Raw genomic sequence first — 21,038 nt, forward strand, 5'->3', positions numbered from 1 at the left:
ATAACCCTTAGCTTACCTGGTCTGGTCTTTCCTGATCATAACAGCAGCAAAAACAACCTAATTTGAAACTGGCACCAAAAATCTGAATTAAACACACAACTTTTATTTGGTTGATTTCTGATGCATGTATTATACTGATGGCTTCATTAAAATATTTTTGTTTAATGATTATTAGGGGCTTTTGGGTTTGTTTACAGTACTCATGCCAGTATATTCAGCCCAGATATTTTACAATCTTGGGTGAAACATACTTAATCCAATGCTATATCAGATTAGCAGTGTCCCAGGGGGTGAAGATGTTATGTGTGTCAAAAGGATTTCACAGTTTGAAATAAATTGGCTTAAGAGGAAGAAATGCAAAACGCCTTATTTTACTGTTTCCTATACTTGCCTGGGTGACGGGTGTGAGTACAACGCATTCTGCCTGCATACAGAGACTTGCTTGTCTGGCTTTTATAGAAAGTGTTTTACAAAAACACAGGTTTTCTCATTTTAATCATTAAGTATGATTTTATTTTTATTTTTTTATACCCTTTTTAATAGGATCAGGACAGGTACAGTAAGATAAGTATAAAAACAAGTTGTAATTGCAATGAAAGCTATTTATAAAGCAGTAGAGAGCTTGCAAAATCTGTTATTGTGTATTTCATTAAAAAAATGTAAGTTTTATAAAAATTCATAGGTATTTGTGCAAGACTCCTTGAACCCTTTATGAAGTCTGCCTTTCTTTTCATCAGAGTCTGGCATTTATTCACAGGAGGACCTTTTTCCTTGTACAGATTCTTCTGATGCTGGATAAACTAGGGATGGGCCGGTATAAAATGTCCACAGTATGATAACCATCAAACAAAATACAATTTTAACCTTAATATAGCGCGATTCAGTACATCATGCAAGATATACAATGAAGGTTTACTAAAAATGGAGACATACTACCACAATTACTGTAATTCTCAAAAGTCACACTTCCTTTCACAGAATGGTTTAAACTGTATCTGGTTTTATGTTTTACTCTGACAAAAAGCTGAAAACGTATAGCAATTATTATTATTTTTTTTTATATAAGATCAGAATTTAAAAACTTTTAAAGTTGCACAGTATTGCCATAGTGAAGCATTAAGGCATGACAGAGGGTGCCTTTAACCCTTAAGTGTACGGTTATATCATGTCAACCCATTCCCTGTTGTGTCTGGATTAACATGATGGAAGAATGCCAAGGCAGTAGATAGTAGGAAAATGCCAAGGCAAAACGGTGGTGATGATGGTGATTGACAGTAAGGTAGAAGTGGATGGAATGTGTGAGGCTAGGTTAGAAAGCTGAGTAGTACTGAGACTTATTTTGTACAGGACGAATAAAAAGATGTTCATGTGAAAATTGCCTTTTTCTTCAATTTGTTCATAGGAAGACAAACATAGTGTTATCCGTTGTATACCATAATTAAGATATTTGCGGTGTAGCATAACAAGAACTGTATCAATACCGCAATGTGCCTAAACTGTAAAACCACTATACCAACTCGCCCCTAGTGCAAACAACACGTGTCTGTTTAATGATAAAGTACAGTACTTGCTGGATAGAACAAGGATCTGTAGGGGAGTGAAATATAGAATCAGTATATTTTGACCCAGAAAGACCTTTCCTGTATTAAAGCTTGAAGATAATCAAATTTAAAGACTTGTGTGATAGTGTTTTTTAAATTAAATATTGTTGTAGATTTTGTAGGCATTTGTGCGGAGGGCAATTAATGCTCGCCCTCTAATCAAAACAGACCATTATCGTACCGCCGATGCTATTATTTTTTCATATTGCTTCACTGTTTTTATGCATTTATATATAGGGCTTAATTTAGTAATTTGATTTAATTTATTATTTTAAATTTTTTTCTGTCAAACAACTTCATGGGCTTTTAAATAGGCCAAGCCTTCATTTTTCATGTACAGACAGAACGTACAAACGAGATCGCAACATGTTAATAAGCGACTAATCTTTTATTAAAGCTATAATGAAAAAAGTGTTTTGCTGGACACGCTATTACAATCGTTATGACGAGTAACTGCATTTAAATTAATAAAGAGGAGTCGCTTCGGCATTTAAATGAAAAAGTAAGACTTACGATTAGGGGTTTCACACAGGAAAAAAAAAAGAAATTAAACCAATTTTACTGTTAATGCATTTCTCAGTTGTGATTGAGATACACAAATGGATTAACATGTATCAGTTGCATTTAAGGATAGTAGAAAAGCCGATGTAAAAAATATGATTTGTATTTCAATCCCACTGCGCTGAAGCACCATACAACAAGCTGGGGGTTTCTCAGTATTTAAACACGAAGCAAAGCAGATTCATTCATTCAGATCCATTCAAAACCAAAACAGTATTTGCTCCAGTGCAGTTCGCACCACTTGAAATAAAGCAAAGAATTAGCATACTAATGTAAAATACAGTACAAGCAAACAAGCCATATTTTCCCCAAAAGCAATAAACAGCTAATGATGCTTAACAACGTTAACCAGCCGACAGTTGCAAAATCTGCACATCGTTATTTTGTCACTGTCATCTGCATACATCCCCTCATCTCATGTTCAAATTCTTTGCAGCGTTGTTTAATTGTTATGCACAGTTTAGGCATTTAAGAAACAAATGTCTCTTCTCTTCCATCACAATTTGAACTCACAACATCTCTAAATTATACATCTGCACAAGTGCTAGTCAGAGCTTCCGTTTCCCTTCAGACCGTGTCTGGTAACGGCTGAGCCTTGACAACTACAATTGCAAGTATTTATTTAAAGTATTTTCTGTATAAACCTCACAATTTAAAAATTTCACTCTGTTTCTTTTATAATGATTTTTTTGTGTTATTTCTTTTTTATATTTGCATTTCGTTTTATGTTACATTTCGTGTTATTTCGTATTTGCGAAAAAACATAGGGCCATTTATATTGTATTGTTTGTGTATTAAGAAAGTATTTATTAAAAATAACATTAAAATATAAACCGGTTTGTTAAGGGTACGGAGGGGGTATGCGACAATCAAAAGTTTGGGAACCGCTGCTATACTGTTGGGTAATTGTTTGTATCAGTCTGCTGTTGCCATGGTACCACATTTTTTGGAAAGAACATTTGTCAGTGCTCCTTTTTTAAGCTGTCGGATAAAGCTGTTGCTAAAAGAGACTTTAGGTGACTGCATTGTTTTAGAGAATCCTGTGTCTGACCAAGTTGTGTGAGAGAGCGTTCCGTTTTTTGAAGTTAAAAAATATTTATGGAATCGGTTTTGGCTGACTTAAGCACTAGAAAGCAAGGTTACTGGGAATGTATTAATAGGCAGCTATTTCTGTAGTTTACTTTGGAAGCTGCCTGGAAAAGTCACAAGACCAAGGCATCTGTTTATATCAAATGAAAATGTTTCAGTTCCTGGGAGACAACTATCTTGAATTACCACTATGAAAAGTCAGTTATCTTAATATATCAAAGTTTTATACTGTAGGGCAGGGTTAAAAACTAACAAAATTGTTTGAAATTTACTAGTCCCTTATGTGAATTGCCCAAGTTGGAATCAACAACAACAGTTGGGGGGCCTTTTTTTGTTTTATAAACAGTCACTTTAGTAAACACTCCTACAGACCGATCAATCCCGTTTGCACCTCGTTTCTGAGCAATTACTGTACTGTGAGCTGAGAAACCGACACTGACAGCACCAGCTGTGTCACCTTGTCAACCATGAACGCTCCGCCTGACATTGACACCGATGACACAAATGGAATGTTTTATTTATTTTATTGTTCATTACATGTGTTGCTTTTTAGAAAAATGCTGGCTAGTTTGTGGAGTTGGGGGTTACAGCCTGTGAGTGAAATAACTATGAATTAATACCTATAATAATGAATGTACTCCCGTTAAAACTACCAACCGTCCCGATTTTCCCGGGACAGTCCCCTTTTTAGGGAGCGTCCTGGTGTCCCCACAGGTTTAGTAAAATGTTACTTTTGTCCCGCTTTTGGGTAGTTGTCCCGTCTATGTCCCATACCGTAGGCTCAACGGTAATAAGGCATCACCATGATCGACTGCGGTAAATCTAAAGCGGAACCGAGCCGTTGTGGGGTTTTTTTCTGAGCTGTTGCTTAATTACCACTGGTCACCATGACGATCCTAGTTGCAACTTCCGCCCTGCATTCTGTTTCCTGACAGACGGTGTCAGTCAACTCGCTTGTTCTATTTTAAGCAACATATTACGACAATGTTGATTATGGTAATTGTTTATTTGTTAGTTTTAAAATGTTTAGTAAAACGCGCCCTTCGCATCCCACGCAGAGGGAGAACACAAACGTAAACGTCATATTAAATGGGTTGGAATTGCAGGGGAGATGAAGGGAGGTTTCAGTTCCGAGTGACTGTTTTCTAAGCATTATGAATAAGGCCCTACCAAAACCAAGTTTTGGTTTTAAATGTCATTGTATGCAACAGTAACTCAAAAACTATTCTGAAATGCTGTTTTCCTCATTCCCTGTCTGCGGTGTAAATACCTGTCCGTATTTAGACAAAGCTCTCTCTGCATCCACGGAGTTTGTTGGAATTGACAGAGCGGCGAGCTAGGGATGGGTCTGTAGCTGGACAATATATCCAGAGGCTAAAAAATATAAACGTGAAGTCTCTGAAATGACTGACATTTAGTTTTGTGACCTGCAGTGCTTTTGATGTATTCTGCTCATACTACTACTTATTTTACATGATCCGCTGCAGTAATGATTGTAGCACTTTTTGATTTATTTTAGATGCTCATTTTAAAATGTAGGTCTAATTTGATTCCCGACAGTACTACCAGTTGAGATCCGTAGGTCACACTAACCCTAGTGGAAATTGCAATAGAAAATGTTCAACTGGTTTCTTCTGGTGACCTGTGGCAACTGGTTTCAAATGGGTTTTTGGACAACCGAACTGGTCTACTGGTTTGGGTTGGAAACAGTAGCTCTACTGGTCTCTACTGGTACTGGTCTTCCAGTAGCTCTACTGGTTTTTCTGTACCTCTACTGGTCTGTACTGGTACTGGTCTCCCAGTAGCTCTTTTGGTTTACCAGTACCTCTACTGGTCTGAGGTGGCACTGGTCTCCCAGTAGCTGTACTGGTCTCTACTGGTACTGGTCTCCCAGTAGCTCTACTGGTTTTTCTGTACCTCTACTGGTCTGTACTGGTCTCCCAGTAGCTCTACTGGTACTAGGGAAACCCGCCCTACCAGTGAGTGAGTAGAGGCAGACTATTTTACCATTGAGGTGGAATTTTAAAAGGTATTATCAAAAGGGTATGTCATTATTTTATTTATATATATATATATATATATATATATATATATATATATATATATATATATATACAGACGTGCTCAAATTTGTTGGTACCCCTCCACAAAAAACGAAGAATGCACAATTTTCTCTGAAATAACTTGAAACTGACAAAAGTAATTGGCATCCACCATTGTTTATTCCATATTTAATAGAAATCAGACTTTGCTTTTGATTTTTTATTCAACATAATATTGTAAATAATAAAACAAATGAAAATGGCATGGACAAAAATGATGGGACCCCTAACCTAATATTCTGTTGCACAACCTTTAGAGGCAATCACTGCAATCAAATGTTTTCTGTAGCTCTCAATGAGACTTCTGCACCTGTTAACAGGTAGTTTGGCCCACTCTTCCTGAGCAAACTGCTCCAGCTGTCTCAGGTTTGATGGGTGCCTTCTCCAGACTGCAAGTTTCAGCTCTTTCCATAGATGTTCGATAGGATTCAGATCAGGACTCATAGAAGGCCACTTCAGAATAGTCCAATGTTTTGTTCTTATCCATTCTTGGGTGCTTTTAGCTGTGTGTTTTGGGTCATTATCCTGTTGGAGGAGCCATGACCTGCGACTGAGACAGAGCTTTCTGACACTGGGCAGTATGTTTCGCTCCAGAATGCCTTGATAGTCTTGAGATTTCATTGTGCCCTGCACAGATTCAAGGCACCCTGTGCCAGGCGCAGCAAAGCAGCCCCAAAACATAACCGAGCCTCCTCCATGTTTCACTGTAGGTATGGTGTTCTTTTCTTTGAAAGCTTCATTTTTCTGTCTGTGAACATAGAGCTGATGTGACTTGCCAAAAAGATCCAGTTTTGACTCATCTGTCCAAAGGACATTCTCCCAGAAGGATTGTGGCTTTTCAATATGCATTTTAGCAAATTCCAGTCTGGCTTTTTTATGTTTCTTTCAAAAATGGAGTCCTCCTGGGTCTTCTTCCATGGAGCCCACTTTCGCTCAAAAAGTGACGGATGGTGCGATCAGAAACTGACGTACCTTCACCTTGGAGTTCAGCTTGTATCTCTTTGGCAGTTATCCTTGGTTCTTTTTCTACCATTCACACTATCCTTCTGTTCACTCTGGGGTCGATTTTCCTCTTGCGGCCGCGCCCAGGGAGGTTGGCTACAGTTCCATGGACCTTAAACTTCTTAATAATATTTGCAACTGTTGTCAAGCTGCTTGGAGATGGTCTTGTAGCCTTTACCTTTACCATGCTTGTCTATTATTTTCTTTCTGATCTCCTCAGACAACTCTCTCCTTTGCTTTCTCTGGTCCATGTTCAGTGTGGTGCACACAATGATACCAAACAGCACAGTGACTACTTTTCTCCATTTAAATAGGCTGAATGACTGATTACAAGATTGGAGACATGTGTGATACTAATTAAAGAAACTAATTAGTTTGAAATATCACTATAATCCAATTATTTATTATATTTTCTAAGGGGTACCAATAAATGTGTCCAGGCCATTTTAGAATATCTTTGTAGAATAAGCAATAATTCATCTCTTTTCACAGCTTCTTTGCTTTATTCTATGACATACCAAAGGCATGCAAGTATACATGATAAAATAGCTTTTAATTTCATCACTTTTCAGGAGGAATGAAGCATTATTTCAATGAGCTGTATGGGTACCAACAAATTTGAGCACGTCTGTGTATGTGTGTGTGTGTATATATATATATATATATATATATATATATATATATATATATATATATATATATATAATTAATAATAATCAAAGAGCCAGGTGCCCGCTTTGCAGAATATTGCTGGAGCACGGGCTCTATGGGACCGTATAACCCGTAGCAAAAAAAAATAAAGCCAATGATACTAGGTAAAGATGACTGTACACACTGTAATGTATAGGACCAATGGTGTACTTGTATATGAAGCGGTAAAGGAAACCTGAAATCCATTTTCTACTTCATTGGAAGCCAATTCTGTAAAACTGCAGGTTAGCAGTAGGGGTGGGTTAGAGTACTTGAGTACTCGAAATCATTATAATTACTCAAGCACTAATTTAATGCTAGAGTACTCGAAAAAAAAAAAAAAAATTTCATGAATGTAAATTAAATATATGGTAGCGACCCGGTCAGTTCAGGTTGCCAGACTTTTGTTTTGTCTCGTTTTGTTTATCTTGTTTCGTCTGGTCCTGTGCATTCACATTATCTGTATTGTTCCGTGTTTGTGTGTGGAATAGAGCGAGTGAGAAAGTATTTATTTTTTTTTTTTAGGATAGACAGGAGGAAGGATTTATTGTTTTTGTGGTGTGGTCCCGACCCAAACACGGACCCTGTTTAATTAATAAAGTAGTTTTGTTGGCGCCTGAATCTTGTCTCCGTCTCCTGCTTTGAGCCTTAAGACCAAGGGTCGTTACAATATTTTATTCACGTATACCACCTGAACACTAGCCACGGAAGTCATTTTGACAGGTTGAGGTTTTCAAATTTAATTTACTCTGTGTCTGAAGTTATGTGGTTGTCTGTTTATGACTCTTCCTAAATAAATACAATGTGCAAAAGGAATGCACCAGGGAAAATATCAGTAGGAGAGATTTCATCTTGAAGCTAGCCACAGCACTTCAGCAGAAACATTTCGATCAGAAAACTGCAAAGCTGCAGAGTGCTGCAGCTCAACCTGGATTCTGTGCTGCACTGAATGACACGCAAGAGCTGCAATGTTACTTTCGTTTTTAATAAACTATTATTTTTTTTATTTTTTTAGAGTTTTGTATGTACATAGACCTGTTTACACACTAGTTTCTTTTGAAATGTTTATTTTATTAGTGGTGGTTTTAGGTATGAGTATAACCACGGCGGTTCTAGTGTTTAACTTGTGGTCATTTTTGTGGCGCATATGTAGAATAATATTGTCTGGTATTAGGTTTGAGTGCTTTTAAATTTAACGCTCGAGTACTCAAGCACTAAATTACTTGAAATTCCCATCCCTAGTTAGCACTGTTTGAGATGTAGCTTGTCAGTGTAATCTTTCCACCGGTATCCTGCATTTGATCCTTGTTAATGTATTGACTGTGAAGTAAATTTCAACCCCTATTCCCATAGTAAAAAAAACTGAAATTCAAAAGCAGTTACTCTGTATTCCAGTTCTTAAAGACATGAGCCAAATGATGTTCTGGCTGAAACTTTTTTCCTTTACAGTGGAAATGATATGCGGTATATCCAGGCCTTACTAAACTAGCAGCAGCTGCTTCATGTAGTGAAACGCCTTGGAAGCCGTGTTTATTAATAACGTCAAAGAGCTTGTTGATGAGGGTGTACTGCATACTGAAACCTTGATCCTCAAAGAGGAGACATCTGTCATCCCACTTCATTCTGAGATTTGAATGTATTAGGCCTGTATAATCACCGACTATAAATGTTGCCTCTCAAGTTGACCTCCCAAGACTGACTTGGTTTCTCCCTTTTGGCACTTTTGGATTCACTTACAGTACATTACTGGACTTTCAAAACTAATGGCCTATCCAGAAATGAAAGGAACCCAATGTATTTGCACCTTGTCTTTCTATATTGATTTTTTAATACTTACAGTATAGTAGTTTGTACTGACCTTCATTCCCCCCACACCTTAAGATAAACACCAATAAATAGGCTACAGTACGTAAGTTATAAATATGAACAGAAGTCTGACTGCATGGTAATTTAAATTCCTTACACATGGTACCTATAGAGTTTCATTGAGCTCCGGGCTCAGCAGGGTAATGTCAGGGCACTGCATAGAAAACCATTACAAACTGCTGAGAAATGCAGATAACCATCGTTCCACAGATGATATCATCTGTGATTGCCATAGTGGAGCATTGAATTCCAGTTGCTTGTTGTGAAAGCGTTCATTGTGTTGAAGCCAGTGGTGTTGGGAATAATAGTAAAGTACTCTGTGTGGTTTAAAGACTGCATGCTTGCAACAGTTGTTTAAGTCCCATGACTTGTGATGTCACACTGTTTTATTAGCCTGTAATGGACACCTACACATATCTGATCCTTCACTGCCAGTAAACTAGTTGCCGTCTGTTTTAATGATATAAACAGTACTATATCTAAATACCGCTGCTCTTTAAAACCTCTTATCCCAGCTTGGTTCTTTTCCCCACTATGATTTACAGTATAGACTGTTTCTGTATTGATTGTAATAGGACTAACGGTGTATAGCTGTTTGCACTGCTAACTTGCCCTCCTCCTTTCCACCATTGTTTCCCTTATGATCAAGAGAACTGGAAAAGCAAATTGAATATGCTATTTAGATGTAAATGGGGCTTGAGATTTCTTTCATAGTTTGGTACCAGTTAAAGAAAGGCAGTGATTTATGATGTATCCACAGCAGAGGTAACCATTTACAATACTTAACCCCTCAAAAACCAAAATATTTAAATAAATGTCTCGCACGGTTAAGAAGAGAAATGTTTTGTTAGTTTATATTTTGAAATGCCAGGTGGTGTTCAGCTGGATTATGACATTCTTGCAAAACGATGTCCTTTGCAAGTTTCATCACAAAAATGTATTGAATTGCAGACTTTGGTCTCCTATAACTAAGGCCCTGTGAAAATAGCGGAAATTCTTTAAAATTCACGTCAGTGTCATGGGTAAATTGTCGTATTTCGCGGAATGTGCACGGAAATATGTTATAAATTACGTGTACAGATTTTTTTTTTTTTTTTCAAACAGCAAATATACAGATAAATGCGCTGACATCAAAATTAACATCAAAGTTATTCAAGCACTTTACAACAGCTTGTGAAACGGTGTTGTAATAACAGCCTGTGGGTAAAGTGTATCTGCAAGGCCAGCTTTCGGTTCCAGTATGTCAGGTGCATGTTCACCATTTAGGTCTTGCAAAACAAATACAATGTGTAACTGTGGCAATGTGCCCTGCCCCTGTGTGCATGTGTGTGTTATGTGTTGTATGTTGCGTGTGTTAATGTTGGTGTATAGAGATTGGTACACGGGATATAAACGGGTCTGTGTTTCACGTGGTATTTAAATTGTATAATTGTATTTAGGCACGGGATTGCACATCACTGCACGTGCATTTAAAGTAAGTAATATGCGCGCACGAGGTTGCACATAATTAATTCACGTGCTGGGATTCAAGTGAATAATTAATTAGTAATTGAATCCCAGCACAACAGTATAAATAGATGCACGTTTCATTCACTCGGGGTTGGGTGTTCGAGAGTGGAGAACGGGTGAGAGAGAAGGAGAAATAAGTTTAAATATCAATTGCTATTATGTGCTGGTAGGACCAGCACGATACTTGTTTATTTAAAACTCACCGTGTTTGTTTGTGTGTCTGTCCGTGCACTGATACTCGTCTGTTTACTGTATAGTCCGTTTTGTTTGTCTCTTTATTTTGGCGTGAAGTGCCGTGTCCTGTTTTTGTGTTCTGTTTAAACCTTTTACTTCGTTAATAAACGCTGAGTGCTACCATTTGCACTCAGCTACTCATCACCACCGTCTGTCTGTGCGTTTCTCTCTCTGCAATGTCTGTCTGTGCGTTTTCTCTCTCTGCAATGTGTAACCCATATTGATCTTGGGCATCAGTCGACTTGTCAGTGTGACCACTGACAAGCAACCAGACTTTTTTGCCAATTCCATAATCTCCTGCTTGTGATACTCGGCAACTTTAGGTAAGTATTAACGTCTCAGCTGGGCTGATGAAGGAATCGTTCCACCATTTGCTACACTCTGTCTGAAGAATTTCCGAAACTTTTGGTTGTCCAATTTTCAAAAGGGATTTTGCAAACAAACGCCTCTGTCCGGTCAAAATTTAATAAGTGGACTTTTAATATGGAAGTCACCGTTTTTTGTTTCTTTGCAAGTAAAGCAGTTGCAGTACTGCTCTGGGTTTCCTCCTTTCACTTTCGGTGAATACTTGCTGTCAACAGACAAGTTTCGGTAGTGATCTACAGTAACGTTGCAGGATGTACAGAAGGGCTTACCTCCATTGCTGTGTAAAACTCCTGCTGGATTCTGCTTTACGTGATCTGCTGCAGACACATTTTTTGTATGAAATACAAATAATTATGTAATTATTTATATTTCTTAAGTATTATAAAAATCGCGGTATTGGGCTAATTTCACAGTTTCCACGCAGTCCATGAAATCGCGATTTTAACAGGACCCTACCTATAACCCCATTCTCAATACACTATATATTCATTTTCTATTTATTTATATATTATAGTACATATTAGGGTTCTGCAGAAACTTGGATTATTATTATTATTATTATTATTATTATTATTATTATTTGGCAGAACCCTTTTATCTAAGGTGACTTACAGGTGTTACAGTACAGGGTTACAATGCAATATTTAATATTTTAATACAGTATAGTTTACAGTAAATGCAAATAATACTACTAGACTACAATATGAAATAGGATGCAACGAGTTAGGATTACAACAAGTCTACAATGACAGATTAGTAGTGCAAGGATAGTGCATTAGGTGAGGATCCAGTAATGTGGGCTGTAGGTCAGGCAAGTCCAGTGCATAGTGGGGGTAGATCAAAAGATCTACAAGTGCAGTCAAAACAGGTGGGCCTTGACATTAGGCCAATCTGGAGAGTACAGGAGCTTCAAGCAGGAGTTAGGTGGAATAAGTTGTGAGGAAAGAACGGATTTGGTAGATGTTGCTAAGAAAGAAGCAGCAAGTGCGTGGCAGGGAAGAGATGTGTTGAGAGAAGGAGAGGGAGGGGTCAAGAGTAACACCTAGGTTTTTTTATCAGGAGAGAGAGTGATAGTCAAGGTATACTGAGAGGAAGCAGAAGGAAAGCAGGTCAGATTTAGAGAGGTTGAGATTGAGGTGGTGAATCCGTCCAAGTTGAGATAGCCGAGAGGCATTCCAATATGCGGGAGGAGGGAAAGGAGAGGAAGATGTGGGCATCATTGGTGTAAAGGTGGTAGGAGAAGCCAAAAGAGGAGATTACCTAAAAAGTGGAAAGTATCTAGCCAACGGGTGTAGAGTGAGAAGAGGAGGGGTCCCAGGACAGATCCTTGAGGTACACCTGTAGAGAGGGGGCCACGCCACAAACCATGTAGGAGAGATAGGAGGAAAACCAGGCAAGAGCAGTGGCTGAGATTGCTAGGTCAGAGAGAGGAGAAGAGAAGAGCAAGATCAGCGGAGAGGTCAAGGAGAATTAGAATGGAGAAGAGGCAGCCCGAGGAGAGTCGGTTACAGAGAGGAGGGTGGTTTCCATGGAGTGTGCAGGATGGAACGCGGATTGAAGAGGGTCAAGCAGTGTGCTCAGTGAGGAAGAATGCCAGCTAGTGGTGGACATCTCGCCCAAGAGTTTGAGAGGAACGGGAGGAAAGAGACAGGGCGATAGTTCTGGACAGAAGAAGGGTTGAGAAGGTTTCTTAAGAATGGGGTTGACGCAAGCAGTTTTGAATGCTGAGGGAAAAGGAACCAGAGAGCGACATGTGATTTAATATAAAACATTATGATCTTGCCTATTAAACCTAATGTATATTGATCTTTACAAACATGAATTGCCATTAACACCAAGTCAAATATAATTTAAATTATGTTTATACTAAATTGTATTTCCATATTCATCTTTGGGAGGCATGGGATATAGTTTTCCTATTGTAAACCTGAAAAACGCTGTGGTTATTTTTTCTCATCGCCTCAATTATTTATGTTTCCGGTAGGTTATGACATTGATTCCTAAATTATTCAAACCAGCATGCATTCCTAGACTAATGCGGCACTTTCTCATCCATGGTTGGTTTTCAGAAGAGGTGGGGAAGACTTAAGACAGGATAAGATCACTATTTAGTTTGTATATGTAGACTGATATTTTTTGAGGCTGTCTTGCAGACACTTTTTAGGCATTCCCTTGTAAAATTACTAATCTCTGTTCATTACTTATTTTTCAGTTTGGCATTTGAGGGAGATATGCTGGTTGGTGGGAATCAAAACATACTTTCCTAAGAACCTGACTTGTTGCCCACAAACCAACTATTGTGTTTGTTTATAGGCATTAAGATATTCTGTTCCTTTTCATGATAAGTTAAAAAAAAAATGTTAATCCCCACAGCCATCAGTTATTGCCATATTACAATACTTGCTGTATGAAATCTTAATTCCATCCTGGCTCGCTCTTAAGCTGTCCACTATGGATTGCTGTATTTATCTACTGTTGGCATTCCAGCATATACATCTATCTTAAATTCCCCCTGGTCTGATAAAGCCAATTAATAAATTGAGTGCGCTCCAGGTCTGTTATTTGTCATTGTTAGAAGCAAATTCGTATTGCATTTTGGAGTCATTAAGTAGATGATCGATGTACTTCTGTTTCTTATTGATTTTATAAAAAATTGCAACATGTAAAACGGCAATCTCTAACTTTAAAGCCATAATAGGCCACACTGCCTCCTGTGGAATGTACTGTAGCTGCAATATATGTTCAGCAGAAGAAAAGACTCTTCAGTTTAACTGTAATGAATCTCTACTCTTGTGCTTTTAATGTGCACAGTGCTGCCTCCTAAAGAATAATGCGATTTCCGGTTAGCTGCATGTTCCCCATGTTAACACATGTGGATTTGTGTTTTTTGTTGTAGCAAACAAGAGGAGAAGTCTCTATGGCAGTCCATACAACACAACAGCTGGTTACTCGAGCCCTTACAGTCCCAGCACAGGGAATAGCCCATACAGCAGTGGCTTCAACTCCCCGTCTTCCACCCCGCTGAGGATTCCCATTGTGAAGCAGCTGGTGTTCCCTGGCAGTTCAGGTACCTCAGTGCTGAATACCCTGATGTATATGTTGCATATGCTGTACTAGATGCAATCCCTACTGTAACCTAACAGTATTGGATCTTCCACTTCATACTTACTGTGATCTTTATGGTGGATGCTAGGATGTTATTGAGGAAGAACAGGTATCCGTGTTCAGTATTGAATGAATATTGTTTTTAACACACATTTTTTTTCTTAATTTAGGTAATTACAAAAGCTCTACAGAAAGGAACCCGCCCATCAGCCCCCAGTCATCGGTGGACAGTGAGCTGAGCACCTCAGAGATGGACGAGGATTCGGTCGGGTCTGGGTACAAGCTGAACGACGTCACAGATGTGCAGATTCTAGCACGAATGCAGGAGGAAAGTGAGTAGAGGCAGTGTAGTCTCACTGTGAAACTGTGTACCAAATGTGTGGTATGTGCTGTGCTGAAAACATAATGGGGTGAAATACAGTAAAATATCTATCCAGAAAAAATTGTGTTTAATCGTTATATCCTTGAGTGATTTTAAATGTTTCCTACAAATGCAACAATAATTGTGTTCTTAAACTGCAAAATGTACTTTCTCTAGTTTTTATCGTAAATAACAAAAAATGACTAAACTGGTCTGTGGAAAGCACACATTTCATAATCCTGTTGAACAGCATTTCTTCTCTCTGTAATCTTCAGGTCTCAGGCAGGAGTACGCTGCCACAGCATCACGCCGCAGTTCAGGCTCCTCTTGTCACTCCCTCCGGCGGGGCACCTTCAGCGACCAGGAGCTAGACGCCCACAGCCTGGAAGACGAAGAGGAGGCCGTCCACCCGACCTTCCACACCCCCATCAATCGCTTCTCCCCGTCACCCCGGCACTCCCCACGTCCATCTCCCCAACACTCCCCCCGCAACTCCCCACGTTCCCACTCTCCGGCACGCTCCCTGGAGTACAGCCGCGCCTCTCCACAGCCAGTCATAAGCCGTTTGCACCAACCACGCCTGTCCTTGCAAGGACACGCCCCTGACATGCAGACTAGTTCTGTCAAGAATGAAGGTAGGCACCCTGAATCTGAGTACTGCTGCAACTTCAGTGGGGCTTACATTGGATTCCTGGGCTTGTCATGGAACTTTCTGAACATAATGTGCAAATCAGGAATGGAAATAAGACTCCCATTGGGTAGCATTTTGATACATTCCGGATTTCACAGTAAACACAATTAGACATAGTGTAACACGATTAAAACTAGGAGTAGATCAGTCTTCTATATAATGGGATACTTATTTCCATCCCTGCATTTACCCTTGCTGTGCACTGGCAACATTTAGGGGGTGATGTAAAGATACACACAAATTGATTTGCTGCCGTAAATCATGCTTAGCAGCCGTAAAGTCTGATTTTACCGGTCGCTAAGAATGCAGCGTATGTAAAGAATGGTGTTCACCTGATGTTCTCCACCCACTATCAAATTTGCAGTTTGTCATCATTTAATCCATTAAAATCATATTGAAATGCATTCAGATGAAGAATATAGCATGGAATTGGGCAGGATCTGGATACTAAGCGGGCGCAAACATTATAATGAGATGCAAGGATTTTGCCTTGCACTTAGGCAATTGCTGACCCTCCAAAAACTTGACACCTCTTCTTACAAGGTGCAAACCATTGTAGAAGCGAGTAACTAAGAACTGTATAAAAGCACACGCCTTCGGAGACCTGTCATTGGCTTCAGGATGGCTGCTGTGGTACACTTCTTGATGCTGCGATACTTGGCACCTTTTGAGGTGCAACAGGAACACATTCGGAGGAGAAGGGCAAGACGAAGAAGACCCTGCATATTCAATCCCAGGGTCACTTTGTTTGGGATGCCAGAGGATGCAGTGCTAAAGCTCTATCGTCTCACTCCGTAGGTCATCCTTGACCTCATAGCTGAATTGAGGGATGAGCTAGACCCCAGTGTCAATCTAGGGACCTCTTCAATAATAAAGAGCCAGTTATCGCTCAGTAAAACCACAGGGTTCAGTCCCGAAATAATTAGACACTAAATAAGACACACAAACACAACACAGTCAAAAGTTCAAAGTGAGTGCTCTTAGTGAAAGTGGTGATTTACAGGTTTATTCGTGTACAATGGTGAAGTGTAGTCCGGGTTTAATTGCTGGCTGTTTAGCTACAGCTCCCGGAATTTAGCCTTCTATAATGACAACTGTAACAGTTAACCCTTTGCGGTCCTATGTCGGACCTGGTCCAACATTGCAATTATTCCTATCCGGTCCAATGTCGGACCCTGTCCGACATCATCAAAAAGACGCAAAAAACGGGTTTCTAGTCGTTTTTTCTCCGGAAAAAGCAGAGAAAACCATTCAATGGCCGAGTGGGAGCGACAGGAGCCGGGACAAGCCGAAAAAAAACAAAACAAAAGGGCGTATCTCATGAATAGTCATACTTGCCCCTGGGATCAGATAGGGGCGGCCTAAGGAAACAAGCTGCCTGTGACTGCATCAGCGCTCAGAGAATATCACAGACATTTGCAGAGCTTTTTTTCAGTTGTTATAGTAATAAAATAATGACTTGGATCGCATTATTGAGGCGTTTGGTGATAAAACGAGTGATCAGGAGATGATTGATCGGTATGTACGACTATTATTATTATTTATTTCTTGGCATATGTAAAAGCTATAGCGAACGAATGGGTGGGGTGGGGCTGGAGATGCCTTGTGAGTGCTTTGTTGATATGCAGGGCCTTTTAAACCTGTTTGACTGTGGAAAAAAAATAATTTTAAACAGCGCGTCTAAAATTAACTGCGCGTGTGAAAATAAATTGGACCTGACGCTCCTGACACGCACTTAATAAATGGACTGCAGAGGGTTAAATAGACAGGCAAAGCAAAACACAAAAACAGTTTCATTTTAACACAGTATGTCCCATATAGGTCTTTCCGTAACCATAACAAAGGAACAGATTGCTTCGCCACATCCCCTGATATACCCTCAGTCACGCCCCCTTCGGTAGTGAGTGCAATCACTTATTCTCCAATCCTACCACCTTAAGGCGATGACTTCTGGTATTGTGGCACACTGTTCCTGTTATACTGCTCCGTCACAGGTCGGGAGGGAGATTGTTGACTAGGATTCTTTTGCTTTCTGTCACAGGTCCTCATCATAATTGTGAATCCTTATTTGTGTGTGTTGAGTAATTTGCATTGCTCTTAAGCTTACTAGGGTGCAATGCAATTTGAGTTTTGCATCAGCAATTATTTACACTGTGCCTATACTTACATCACCCCTTTAATATGCTAAAATACACAAACACAACTTAAGTGTAATAAGTCTCTTCATTATTTTGCATTAACAGGCAGGATTTATAAATGGTGAATGTTTGCTGCAGTGTGCCCTTGTGGTCCTACCAGAGACTTATTACACTTAAGTTGTGTTTGTGTATTTCAGCACATTAAGGTAGCCCTAGTAGATGATCACAAATTCAAATGTATGTATTTAACTGGGATAGAGCCCTTTAGATACACATCTCATTTTAAGTGGGTCCTAGCAAGTGAAGGCAGCAAGAATAACATTATAAACTCAATGGCAAAAAGAGGCAAATCAGTCAAACAGGATAAAAACAGCATTACAAAATAAAAGCATAAAGTAAATGATTTCAATTTACATGATTCTGGTCATAGTCGGTATTTACAACACTGGTTAGATTTAAAATACATATTTGAGTGACATATTAAAAAAGTTATTGTGAAGAGGACATTTTTATGTTTGAAGGCAATGAATTCCAAAGATGAGATGCCTGATATACAAAGGCATGTTGGCCCATATTGGATCTCAATTTAAGGATTTTTAAAGTAGGCACATCCATTTGGTGTTGGTGCATAGCTGGAGTCTCTAACAGATAGGTAAGGTAACTTGGAGCATTTCCAGTCTACACCTTATAAACTAATCACAAAAAATGAGAGAGCTTCCCATTCTCCTGACTGAGCCACCCTGAAGGTTCACAGTGGTGCTGGTTGTAATTTCCGTTCAGTATAAATCTTAGAGCACTATTATAGATAGAAACCAACTTTTGTCAGAACTGTATGCGATATGATGTTTGTGGAAACAGCATAGTCTATTAAATATCGTTTGGATTACCAATTGAAGACGACCTTCTTGAGAGAGACACTGCCTGTGTCTGTGTAGAAAGCCAAGTTGTACTCTGCATTTGTGTACCAGAAGCTCAATATGGTATTCAGAATGTTAGCACTGAATCAAGCCATTAACCAAGGTATTTTATATTGTGATACAGTTTCAGGCTCATGCCATCTTTTGATTCAATAGCAAGATTACTTTTAACAGTGCGCAATTTGGGTGCAGATCAAAATAGCATTCTTTTAGTTTTGGTAGTAGTACTTTAGTGTAAAAACAAACATGCTATTTACTAGTTCATTTTGTAAGGCATTAGAGTCTTTTTGAAGGTTATGTTGGATTCCAACAACGTCCACTGACATGGAGGACTGTATCATCTGCATATAAATGAAATGTTATTTATATAGATGCAAATAAAGCAATGGACCGATGATTAATTAAACCTTGAGGAACCCCCTTTTTGATTATGGCCTGGTCTCCTTGAAGATTTATTATCGGTTTCCAAAATTTCTGAGGATTTTGTAAATTCTCAGTAGTAAGATTTAGATAATTAAGATGCTTTTAGATTTACATAGTTCTTTTGTACACTGTTATCTAAGTTTTTTCTATATTCAGTCCAGTCAGTTGAACAAGAGGATAATTTAGCTTTATCCCTTGCACAATCTCTGTGTTTACACAGAGCTGCAATATCAGAATTATACCAAAGGAGAGATGAGCCCTTCTATCTTCTAGATTTCAGAGGAGCATGGGTGTCCACAGACAAGCATTGAAATTATGTACAGGATAAACAACGATAAGTGTTTTGAATCGGTAAAAATAATTCACTGTTTCGAGGGCCGTTGCGCACAAGAAAGTATGAATTATTTTCTTACCGAGTCAACGCTTCTAGTTGTTTTATGACACTTCAAGCATTTCTTCCCAATTTATACTTGTTTGATAACTAGATTCAATTAATTGTTAATTTGGTAATTGGATTTGGTTTCTGCTCCTTTGTTAGTTCAAATATTTGTTTCTCACATTGCGGGAATGTTGTTACAAGTTCTTCAGTGTTTTGCATTTGAAATCCAACTTGCACAGACAAAAGTAAAATGCAGAAAACAAAGGAATGTGAACCGGGAACCTGAGAGTAAAGTTTTATTGATCGTTTTGCTGAACCTAAAACCAATGCCAGTGATCACTTTTTCGAGAAGTAAGCAAGTGGGCTGTAAGCTTGTTTGAACAATGATTTAAAGCCAGGAAAGAAATGCAAAAACTGAGCTTAAATCGAACATCTGTATCTTTTATGGAGATTTACAAAGTGATGATGAGATTGTTGTTCCTGAACCTGTCGAGAAGATATTTGAAATAAATATTAGAAGGGGGTGTTTATGTGGAAATGAATTTTGTGGTAGAGTATGGAGTAAAATTGTAAAAGGGAGATATATAGGACCCTGAATATTATGCAGTCTTTACCCTGGAATGCAAGATAGGCGTTAAAGGTGGGTGGGAAAAAAATAAATGTAGTTCTTGCTGTTTTTAAATCAGGAATTAAAAACGACATCTCCCAGAATGCCATGGCTATCCAAGAACATTGACTGGCAGTCAGTTAAGCTAATACACCTGTTTGTAATTTAACAAGCCAGACAGGTTTAAAAGGACAGGTTTCAAAGACAATAGCTTTGTGTGAAGGTAAATGTTTATAGACCTGAATATGGTGTACGTTAAAACAAAGTATATTCCATCTGTGATTTGTGAATAATATTTAAAGTCAATAAGCTGGATTTGTGACTGAAAGTTGGGGATCCTGTTAAGTTTAGTTAGCGCTCCAAAACAGGAGCTAGGATTTATTTTTGTTTTGTATTTTCTTAAAAGAAGACATGTTCCCACTGGAAAGGAGACACCACGGAAAACAAATAAACACACAGACATCGTCCTGTTAAAACTCTTCCTTTGTTGTTGAGAGTGCTTTATCTACGAATGACAGTGTTAGGAACCCAGAAGTGTTCAAATACTGTAAATCAAGAAACTTTGTCACAATTTGTAATTATGAAAACTTTTTTTTTTACATTAATGTATAGTTGTATTTACTTTCAGCAACTCATTGTTTAAAATGATTGTTGCTTAATAACATGGTATTCTTTTCTGTTGACTGGTTTTGTTGACGAATCAACAGTTCCCTTTCAAGTACGAAATGTAACCATTACCGTATGGGTATTTACCTCTTTAAAGACCCGAAACCTGAATAAGATTTATCAAAGGTGATTGTAGTGCCTGTGACGCAGTCATAGCCTGCCATTTTTCCTTTCAAGAACTGACTTGACAGGAGAGCTGGTTCAGATAAGTATTTGTTACTTTTTCTGCTGTATATGTCACATTACAGTACACGACAGATAAGAGACGCACTTAAGCAGGACGACCGCTTTAGCAAGACGCTTTAATGGGAACCGATTTTCCTCTATTAAAAATGTGTAAGTCGACTTCAGTTTGAAGGCACGATAAAAAAGCAAAATTTTACCTTAGTGGGGTGATTGGCAGGCTTCTCATCAGTATTGCTCTTTGACTATACTGATAGCTGAACAGCGGTTTCTGCCAAAAATGTCTCAGCAGAACCCCCCATCGTCTCTGTCCTCCGTTGCTGCTCAATTTCACATCTCCAAAAGCCAGATGGAGGATAAGCAAAAACAGAAATGCTATTCTTGGTGAGAGGCGATCAAACCCAAATCCCCAAATGAAAAGGAAACGCAAGGGGAAAGACAGTAAAGTAGAGGACACACTTTTTGTTTGGTTTCAGCAGGCTATTGTCAAAGGAGCACCTATATCGGGGCCAATGCTTAAATCAAAAGCTCGGGACCTCGCTGTACAT

The 21,038-nt window shown here is 38.8% G+C and overlaps 1 protein-coding gene across 3 annotated transcripts in view; it reads left to right on the top strand.

Annotated features, from left to right (window-relative positions):
• Positions 1 to 21,038, top strand: part of LOC117409408 (SLAIN motif-containing protein 2) — a 48,928-nt gene that overhangs the window by 10,337 nt on the left and 17,553 nt on the right. For all 3 annotated transcript variants that reach the window (XR_009308271.1, XM_034015404.3, XM_058997340.1), the window contains exons 3-5: positions 13,917 to 14,087; positions 14,296 to 14,457; positions 14,762 to 15,121. Coding sequence is in view for 2 of the 3 variants with exons in the window: in XM_034015404.3 (XP_033871295.2) it covers positions 13,917 to 14,087; positions 14,296 to 14,457; positions 14,762 to 15,121 (693 nt within the window). In the remaining variant the exon portion in view is untranslated. The remainder of the gene's footprint in view (positions 1 to 13,916; positions 14,088 to 14,295; positions 14,458 to 14,761; positions 15,122 to 21,038) is intronic.

This window comes from Acipenser ruthenus, chromosome 2 (assembly GCF_902713425.1).
Source record: "Acipenser ruthenus chromosome 2, fAciRut3.2 maternal haplotype, whole genome shotgun sequence".
Taxonomy (NCBI): domain Eukaryota; kingdom Metazoa; phylum Chordata; class Actinopteri; order Acipenseriformes; family Acipenseridae; genus Acipenser; species Acipenser ruthenus.